This window comes from Myotis davidii, unplaced genomic scaffold, assembly GCF_000327345.1.
Source record: "Myotis davidii unplaced genomic scaffold, ASM32734v1 scaffold238, whole genome shotgun sequence".
In the NCBI taxonomy this organism is placed as follows: Eukaryota; Metazoa; Chordata; class Mammalia; order Chiroptera; family Vespertilionidae; genus Myotis; species Myotis davidii.
In genome coordinates this window covers 3,994,251-4,005,126 of record NW_006293779.1, presented here as the reverse complement: position 1 = coordinate 4,005,126, position 10,876 = coordinate 3,994,251, and the positions used below count along the sequence as shown (strand labels likewise).

General features: G+C 34.1%; 1 protein-coding gene across 1 annotated transcript in view; it reads left to right on the top strand.

Annotated features, from left to right (window-relative positions):
* Positions 1-2,684: 2,684 nt before the first annotated feature.
* SPDYA (speedy/RINGO cell cycle regulator family member A) overlaps positions 2,685-10,876 on the top strand; it is a 25,243-nt gene continuing 17,051 nt past the window's right edge. Inside the window, exons 1-4 of the mRNA XM_006767431.2 lie at positions 2,685-2,756; positions 4,050-4,302; positions 5,222-5,280; positions 6,641-6,726. Of these exons, the coding sequence (XP_006767494.1) occupies positions 4,068-4,302; positions 5,222-5,280; positions 6,641-6,726 (380 nt within the window). The 5' untranslated portion in view covers positions 2,685-2,756; positions 4,050-4,067. The remainder of the gene's footprint in view (positions 2,757-4,049; positions 4,303-5,221; positions 5,281-6,640; positions 6,727-10,876) is intronic.

Genomic DNA, 10,876 nt, shown 5'->3' with positions numbered 1-10,876 from the left:
ATGAATAGTTACCTGCACCGGGTTCCGAAGCGCGCGCACGGTGTCTGCGCTCGCCGCCCTCAGCGAGGGGCCCGCCCGGAGGCCGGACAGCCCAGGGCTGCGTCCCGGTCCGCGCCCACCTTCTCCGCCTCCTCTCCCAGCGCTGCCCGTCTGCCTGCCCGGCGCACGAGTCCCGTCTCTTTTTTTAATTTTTTTTTTCCCTTCCTTGGGGTTATTGCCAGGGTTTGGGGTGGGGGGGAGGGAGGAGGGGGGCGGGAGGCGCGTTCCCGCTGCTGCTCCTCGTCGCTCGGTCAGTTCCGTTCGGTTTCCGTGGTTCGTGCCCCTGGATTCCCATGGGCTGAATTTCTGGCCGGATTCGGACTTGCTGAGACAGCTGTGCCGTATAATCTTACTAACACTGTAGCATCTGGGCCAAAAGTGCTCTGTCACCGTTAGATGGTAAGTTAACTTTGGGAAAAAAAGTTTAAACATGAAAATTGTGGAGATTTTCTAAATTCGCTGTGTCTCTCAGTAATTAGATTCTGTGGTTATAATAGAGAAGAATGCTATAGCAATTTCAAAAAAATTTTTTATATTTTTATTTTTTGATCTTTAGAGAGAGAGAGAAAGGGGGAGAGGGGAAGAGGGAAACGGGTTTATTCCACTGATGGATGCGTTCCTTGGCTGCTGCTTGCATGTGCGCTGACTGGGGGTTGGACCCCAACCCTGGCCGGCCGGGAGGGTGCGCTCACCAACTGATAAAGATTACTTTTTAAGAGTTACTTTATTTTAGAGAAAAATATGGTAAGCCCATCTTTCTTCCCTACAGCAATGGCTTACTTAACCACTAAGTCATAATTCACTCACACGGCAAATGCTAGAATTAAATTTTACAAAGTGTAGTCTTGCAGCCGGGTTTATGTTTTCCTGGCAAGGTGACAGTACGCAATATTGGACTGCTTATTATGTTTCAAGTGTTTGCACATGATTTCATTTAATCTTTAGAACAATTCTGTAGTGGTTAAAGAATACGGGGCTTTGTGTCAGACAGTGTTGGACTCAAGTCTGAGCTTTGTCACTCACTCATTATATGACCATGGGCAAATTCCTTAACTTCTCTAAGCCTCAAACTTCTAATCTAGAAAATAAGGATAAAACAACACTCACCTTATAGAGATGTTCTGAGAATTAAATGAGATAATGCATGCAAAACCTTTGGCACAGTGTGAAGTGCTCAGTTAAGGCTACAGTTCGGCTCACCTGCCTGTCCTGAATCTCCAATGGGTATTGTTTTCCTAGAGGCCCTTGGACCTCCAAACTACTGCTTCTGTTGTTTGACCCCTCTGTATAGTACCTGCAGAGAGAAGAAATTATTTAGATGCCTATAAATTAGCTGTTGTCTGGATACCACCTTCACCAAAAAATATCTCAGATACTCTGTCCAAGTATGAATTCTGGTGTGATTTTCTTCATGTTGGTGGAGTCCATGTAAAAACTTGTTAAAGGATTTTGCCTTATGAGCATAGTTTCTCCTTCCTTATCTCTTGTCCTTTCCAGGAATGGCCCATATTTTTGTCTTTTATTCTTTTCCTCTTGCATGCTTATTAGAACCTCATTCTTTTGGCATATCTAAATGAAGAACAAAATTACAACTACCTCAAGGTGGAATTTGACCAAGAATATAGCACTGATAGCTTCTGTCCTTAGCGCTTTCTTCATAACTTTACTGCCAATATTTGTGTATTAATCTCAATATCTCTTTGGGGAACTTCAGCCATTTTTTGTCTATTTTCTCAAATTTTATAGGATTCAGTGGCTTAGTGTAAAGCTGTGAGCCTGATATTTATCTTTTTTATGAAAGAAAATTGCATTTTATTGCATGATATATCCATGGTTGTTTTAATATAACAAAACTAATATAACTTACTTAACATTGAGTAAATCTTACCTCCTGGGAGATATACCACTGTTATTCTATATTCTGGTACATTCCACACCTGAGCCTAGCCTCTATACTCCAATTTGAGAAGCCTATTCAGTTTTTTTTTTTAATCTAGATTGTAAGGGGGAGGGAGTACAGATGAGGCCCCAACTGTCTCCCAGATGAGGTGGGTAGAAGGGAGAAGAAAGATCTTACATAAGTCCCATGGCTTAATTTATCACCCATTTCATCTTCAGTTTGGTTGGACCTAGGAAGAAAGATGAGCAGTGTTTCTCAACCTTCCTAATGCCGTGACCATTTAATACAGTTCCTCATGTTGTGGTGATCCCCAACCATAAAATTATTTTCGTTGCTACTTCATAACTGTAATTTTGCTACTGTTGTGAATCGTAATGGAAATATCTGATATGCAGGATGTATTTTCATTGTTATAAATTGAACATAATTAACGCATGTGATGAATCACAAAAACAATATGTAATTATATATGTGTTTTCCGATGGTCTTAGGCGACCCCTGTGAAAGGGTCGTTCGACCCCCAAAGGAAAAGGAAAGAGAAACAATTATAGAATCAATTTAATATAATTTCCTCTGACTAGTTCTTCATAATCTAACCCTATACTGTCTAATATGGTAGCCACTAGCCACTTGTGGCTATAGAGCAACTTGAAATGTGATGAATGCAACTGAAGAATTGATTTTCCTTTTATTTCATTTTAAATTAAGTACTGAATGAGTGTGAAATATGCTTTTCCTTGCAGATTACTTGATTGTATTGGTAGGACTACATTTCACTTTAACTGTTGGAAATTTAACATCCAAATCGAGATATACTGTAAGTGTAAATATATACCAGATTTCAAATTTAGTATGAAAAAGTAAAATATTGATTACATGTTAAAAATGTATTTTTTTATATACTAGGTTACATAAAATATGTTATTAAATTAACTTGTTTATTTGCACTTTTTAAATGTGACATTAAAATATAAAATTACACAATAAAAATAAAGTTAAATTTATACATACAGATACATATGTGTGTGTGTGTATATGTATATACACACATATATAAATTACACATGTGGCTCACATTATATTGGACAGCATTGCTCTAGCCCACTAAGTCCAATCTTATTTTCCTTTAGCAGGGAAGTTTCTGAGGGTCAGGTAGGAGAAGCTGTGCCTAACTCCTGGAACACCCAAGAAGACATGGTTGCTTGGGTCCCTTTGAGTATGGATTCAGAGCTTTTAATTAGGGTCTTGGAGTAGTTTCCTACTTTGCCTATTTATACCTCCTTTTATACCCTACAAATTTTTTTTATCACAAAAGTAATACTAACTGTAGTAACATTACCACAAACATGATAGAGATTATACATACTGTTAAATATGGATGGATGAACATTGTTTCAAATTGTATTAGATTATAACACTATATGTTCATTTACACTTATAATCAGCTACTCAAAAAGCATGCTCATATAGTACACTCAAGTATAAAAAAAATGATCATTTTATGAGAATTCCTCAAAATACATATACCATGCATCTCTGCTAGAATTATTTTTAACTTTAATAAATACCAATAAATGCTCTTGAGTAAGTAAATTTTGTAACATATTAAGAAATTTACTAGTAAGAAAATGTTTTTTTGTGTGTGGATTACTTTTTAATATAATACTTAATATTGATTATAATTAATTTCTAGGAATTGTTTGCCTTGTTCTATAAAAAATTCAAGGTGTCATATAATCATGATAAAATTATGTCAATGCAAGCAAAATGTTATCAGGAAAAAAGAGTATTACAAATAGATTATAAAGTTAGTATACTTTCTTTAATTAACTTTCAAAATTGGTTTTGAGTTCCCTTGTAGTCAAAGCAAAATAGTATACAGGATCTTATTTCTTGGGAAGAGGAGGTATATCAATTAACCAAAGGAAGTGTAGCATTTCTTAGCACTGAATTCTAAAAGCACTTTCTCATATGAGTCGCTGTCACAACAATTTAGTAGCAAGTTCAATAATGCCTCACATCACTGCATCTGGTGGTATCATCCAGTTAATTGTTTTCATATAGAAATGAGTAAGAGTGTGATAAATAATTATATGTTTTATTTTTACAGGACTCTTGGGAAAGCAAAATGAGGCATAATCAGCTGTGTTGTGAGACACCACCTTCTGTTACTGTTCATGTAAAATCTGGGTCAAGTAGATCACATCAGCCTAAAAAACCTATTAACCTGAAGCGTCCTATTTTTAAAGATAGTTGGCCAACATCTGAAAAAAATGCGCAGAATAGCAACAAGTCTAAACGCCCCAAAGGACCCTGTCTAGTTATACAGCGTCAGGAAATGACTGCTTTCTTTAAATTATTTGGTAGGTTTAAAATATTATAATTAGAGAGTACTTAAAAGTGAGAGAATATAAAGATCTATTTTATCATTTTCATAATAATCAGAGGATGCTCTTATTTTCTGTCAGATTTCTCATTTCCAACCAAGCCTATTTTAATTAGTCTTTTTTTAAATATTCGATTTTGATTCTTTTGGATTAGAAATTCTAACTCATCTCATTTCTATGAGACTGACGCGCTACCTACTGCGCTAACGAGGCACCCTCATCTCACTTCTAGACTACTTAAATACAGTGTCAAACATGAATATTGGGCATTTCAAGTTCATAGCATGAGTTTTCTTTGACCTAAAGTAAAATACTACATAAAATCTCAGCCAAGCCAACAACCCTGCTTCAAGATTTTCTTCAGTGCTATAACTGAGCTATTGAATTTGTTCAGATCATGAGACAGTGTTTTTTTTTTAAAGATTCTTTTATTGAGTTTTAGGAAGGGAGAGAGAGAAAAACATTGATATGAAAGCAAAACATTGATCACCTGCCTCCTGCACATCCCCTACTGGGGATTGAGCCAGAAATCTGGGCCTGTGCCCTGACAGGGAATCAAACCGGAGACCTATTGGTGCATGGGAGGATGCTCAACCAACTGAGCCACATTAGTGGGGCAAGTCATTTTTTTAAAGACTGAGTTCTGTATCAGATTCCATTTCCACCTGTTAAAGATTGACTTTGGAAAGTAACAAAAAGCTAATCGAGACCAATACTTATTTCTCAAAGAGCTGTTGGGATATTCAATAAATCAAAAAGTTCTACCATTCCCACTCCAGTCTACGCTATATATTAAGGCAATTTAGAGCATCATTTATAATCTCCTTATGTAGGAAATCTTCAAAAGGAAACATTCTCTCTTTAAAAGACAAGTCATAGCTATCTTTTGTTGTAGATGATGATTTAATTCAAGATTTCTTGTGGATGGACTGCTGCTGTAAAATTGCAGACAAGGTAAATTTAGTAATAATATAATCATTAACCAATGTTACTATATTACTAAACCATCAGAACTTTCATGAAACCTTATAAGAATTTTCTTCTTATTGATTAAGTTTAGGAAAAGAACTAGCCTGCATTGCTCCTTGAAAGTGGAATCTTTGCATATTAACTTTAAAATTAGAATAAACTATAAATTCATTCTGTATTTTGGGGAACTAACAAAAAAAGGGAATGAATAAGTTACTATTGGTGTGAACTTTTAAAAATTTCAGGTTTAAAATAACAAAATTAGAGAAGTTTTGTTTTTTAATTTTGGAAAATTTCAACCATACACAACTTAGGGTAGATATTAAAACAAAGACCCTCCAGGAGCCTAACCCACCAACTGTGGGCCATTCTTATTTTTTCTAATCCCTCTCCCCAAAAGCAGACATCCTAATATTTCATCCATAAATATTTTAAGATGTATCTCTAAAAAATTACATATTTTTAAACATAATCACAATGTCACTAACACTTTTAAATGTTGACGGTACTGCCTTAATATCAAATATCCAGTTCATGTGGCATACTTTTACACTTGATTATATTAAGTGCATTATAATAATTAAAGTTGTTGGACAGCAGGGGGCAGTGCTTTCAAAGTAACTAACCAGGAGCACTCTGTTTTAACACTATCACATTGAAAACTTGAAATCTCCTTTATGGCCAGCTCTGCGAAGGTAGGATAAATAGGCATTTTATGAGAAGGAAATCTAATACATCAATATTACAACTTGTTTTTAAATGAAACAGCCAGAGCCTGGCATAGTGTCTTAATACCAGGCTAGACATATGTCTTTTTAATAAATACAAAACTTTTTTCAATGAAAATAAATCCATGTTATTCTAATTTTTCATTGAGTTATTTTTAAAAGATTCTATTAGAAAGTGAATATGGATGACTATAACTAAAAGAATTCAGGGGGAAAATGTGTATATAACACGTCAAACCAATGTGGCAACATACAAATGGTGAATCTAGGTGAAGAAGATATGTTTATTCATTTTATGATTATTTTCACCTCTCTATAGGTTTGATATTTAAGATAGAAAAATATTGTGTTTTTGGTTCAAAAATATTGACAATAAAATTTAGAAATTCATTCTAGTTATAATCTTAATCATGATAAATGATTGAGAATTAACTTCTTACTGTTTACATGGATTACAGGAGCCAAAAAAATAAGGATCTGAATAGGTAATTCTGTAATAAGGATAAATAATGCTTTATTGTTTTAGCTTGTTAGTCATCTTAAAGGTAACTGTTTTAAAGCAGTTTTACTTATGAAAACACAACATTCATATTAACTTTTAACTTTTTTTCCTATAGTATCTTTTGGCTATGACCTTTGTTTATTTCAAGAGGGCTAAATTTACTATAAATGAGCATACCAGGATAAATTTCTTTATTGCTCTGTAAGTATGCTTTCTACTGTGATTTTTGTGGTAGTTATTTATAATATATATGATACTTTATTTCAAACAAAGGCTGTTTAAAACCTGATGTATATCTTTGAATAAGCCTTCTGGTATAAAAGCTACACATTTTTTACTTTAATAGGATATGTTCTTATCACTGATCTTATCCTGCTTTACGCCTAAGATTTATTATTCCACTTGAATTTGTACTTGTACATTTTTCAGTGTTTCATATAAATTGTCCCAAATTATCCTCTTTTGTACTTAGGTTTTTTAAAGCCAGAATAAATAAATATATAAGTATATATATATTTCCAGTTAATATATAGTAAAAATCATTATCATATTGCTCTTTTACATTGAACAGCTTGCAGAAAATGCTCTAGACATACTCGTGGATTTCTGTCTATAACCTAAGTGTTAGTCATATCTGATACCTATAGTATCCACTCAATACTTAACACACTGTACTTTAACCAAGGCATATTGTTTCCAGTTTCTTCCACTGACTTTATAGTAGTCAGTTTATACTAGCTTTGTGATCTAGTAAATGGTTTTAATGACATGGCTTTCTAATCCATGGGTCAAAATTCTGCTAGAATCTATGTAAATTAAGAATATGTATCTCTCCAGTAGCGCAATCGGTTAGCGCACGGTACTTATAAGAATATGTATCTCTATCTCAAAACCTTTTATACCTAGTACCTGGATATAGTGCTGCAGTTGGAAATGTATGAATATAATTTTAAGTACTTAACTAGGGAAGTACAAATTAAAATATTTAAGTTGAATACCAAAACAACTGTTAGCACTATTGGATAAGTTTTTTTTTTTTTTTAATATATTTTATTGATTTCTTACAGAGAGGAAGGGAGAGAGATAGTGAGAAACATCGATGAGAGAGAAACACCGATCAGCTGCCTCCTGCACATCTCCTACTGGGGATGTGCCCGCAACCCAGGTACATGCCCTTGACCGGAATCGAACCTGGGACCCCCCAGTCCGCAGGCCGACGCTCCATCCACTGAGCCAAACCGGTTTCGGCCTTGGATAAGTTTTTACTCAAAGTCTGCTTAATTCAGAAACAAAGAAATTTATCTCTGCATGCATTCAGGAGACACATTTTCCCATACATGGGAAAAATTAATTCAGTATGAAATTTGGTGATGATTGCTAAGTTGGGGGAATATAATAGTATTAGCTAATACTGAGTATTAAGTGCAAGTCACCACAAAATATTTTTTTTCTTTTTTTTTACAAAATATTTTTTATAAGTTCACTTAATCTTCCGATGATATACACTTTTTAATTATCCCCATTTTACAAATAGAGAAATTAAGGCTTAGTTCATCTGTGACTTGCCAATGGCCAAATTCAGCCATTGACCACTAGCTATAATGCTGTTTACATTGTATTTACAATGTTTAGTATTGTATTATATTTGTATGTTGATGCAATATCTGTTTTTTAGTTTTTTTTCTCGTCTGAAGATTAGCAACAAACCAAAAAAAGCTTTAGTTTAAATCATACTAGCTGCCTAAAATTGGATTTATTTGACTTTTTTGGTAAAGTTATTAACAGTAAAGTGATGTGTCAACTTATATTATGTAGTAGTCTGTGAGGTTGCATTACATGTTGTGTATTAAAAATAACATGAATTATAATTTTCATTTTATATATAATCATACTTTTGTACAGCCTGACTCAATAATTCTCCATAGTTTCTCACTTAGCCATAGTTCTAACTCAAGTTCTTTTCCTTTCTATATATTCTTATAACATTGAACTTCAATTATCATTCTTCCAATCTCTTTTACAGTTCCTTTTTCATACTCAGTTGCCTCTTCTACTTGACTGTAGGCATAAGGGCAAGGAGCATGTACTTAACCTTTTCTTACATCCTTTAGTGGCTAACATATAAAAGGTTCTTAATTCTTTATTTGAATAAACACAATTAATTATTATGCAAAAAATGGACTCTGCTCCAAGAAAATATTAACTATTTCAAATTACAAGGGGACTTATATGTATACAATTCAGATATTTCATCACATTGAGACTGAAAAATTGTTAATCTAGAGTAGAATCATAATGTCTGATATCATGGTACATTATAGATTTTTCATGTTTCACTTAGCAAACATGAAAGGAAACGATCTCCCACTCTGTCTACCCTTTACTAAGAACTCTCAGGGATACTAAAAGTAAGAAATTATATAATTTTACAGAGGACAGGATTTGATTCACATAACTGAATGGTTTTAACAAGGTAATACTAAAATATGTACAATTATTTTAAGGAAGGATAAATAATATGTAGGTACTCATTTTATATTAATGTAACTAAATATAAATATGAATATGCACATGGTTTTAAAAAATACATAAGGGGTCCCGGCCAGTGTGGCTAAGTGATTGAGCATCGACCTATGAACTAGGAGGTCACAGTTCAGTTCCCAGTCGAGCACATGCCTGGGTTGCTGGCTTGATCCCAAGTGTAGGGCATGTGGGAAGCAGCTGATCAATGATTCTCTCTCACCATTGATTTTTCTGTCTTTCCCTTTCCCTTCCTTTCTGAAATAAATAAAAGTATATATTTTTTAAAAGGTACATAAGAGGGTGTACAATTAAAAGTAAGTCTTCTAACTCAAGACCTTGGTCTCCTTCCTCAAGGACAACTGTTTCATGTGTATCTGTCTAGAAATAATTTTCTATATGTGAAGCAATGTATATATTACATGAAGTATATGCTACACTTCTGTACCTTTAAAAAAATTTTTAATGTGAAAAATGTACAAAAATAGCACATGGGCCTGGCCAGTATGTCTGAGTAGATTGAGCATCTTTCCATGCAGTGAGAGATCACTGGTTGCATTCCCAGTTTCCAGCTTGATCCCCAGTAGGGGGTGTGCAGGAGGCAGTTGATCAATGTTTCCCTCTCATCTAGAAACCCACTCTCTTTCTCCCTCTAAAATAAATAAAAACTTTATTTTAAAAGTGATCTTTTAAATAGCACATGGTATATGTAGCTATATAGTTCGTCCTCACTACAGAATAATAATATTCTATTGTTGCTTATATATTTGGATTTTTTTCTACCATCTTCTGTACTTTCTATATGTCCCATTTATTCTGTTTCTTCTGTCCCCTCCATTTTTATCTTTTTTTATTTGAGATTTTTAAATTATTTTTGACACCTTTTTTACTTCTACTTGTTTAGGAACTATGCAATTTATATCTATTCTTTTAGCAATTACACAAGTTATTTTTAATCACACAACCTTGAGCATTTTAACTCCAATTATCCAACAATTATCCATTTAACTCTTTTTTTACAATTCTGTAGTTTTGTCTGATGTCCAAAAAGTATTATTGTTTTATACATTCAACATTTGTTTATATTTACCCTCATATTTATACCTTTGCTTCCTAGTCCTTGCATCTCAAACCTCTCACCTAGGATCATTTGCCTTCTTTCTAACTGCTTTTGAGGTCTCTCTCTCTCTCTTTTCTTTTTCTGATGTGTATCTATTAACTCTAGTATTTTCAGACTTCAGGGTCTGTTTCTGCTCATGGTACCTTAAGTGCTTTGTAATTTTCTTATTGTAAGTTGCCCATTTTTCTTGGAAAGACATCTATGGGGCTTGCATTGTTTCCAATGGGAAATCTCCATTCTTATCTCTTTTCCTGTGTTATTCAACTTACATTTTCCCCCTGACTGCTTTTAAGAGTTTCTCTTTATCATTGGCTTTGAGCAATTTGATTATGATGTGCCTTGGTGCTTTGGGCTTCAAGAAGCTTCTTTGTGGGTTTATAATTTTCCTCAAGTTTTTAAAATTTTTAGCCATTTATTTCTTCAAATATTTTTTTCTGTTCACCTGCCACCTTTTAGGGACTCCAATTTCACTTTTATAAGGCTGCTCGAAGTCTCGTGGCTCATTGATGTTCTGTTTATTATTTTTGTTTATTTTCTACATGTTTAATTTTGGATATTTTTTTTAATATATTTTATTGATTTTTTACAGAGAGGAAGGGAGAGAGATAGAGAGTTAGAAACATCGATGATGAGAGAAACATCGATCAGCTGCCTCCTGCACATCTCCTACTGGGGATATGCCCGCAACCCAGGTACATGCCCTTGACCGGA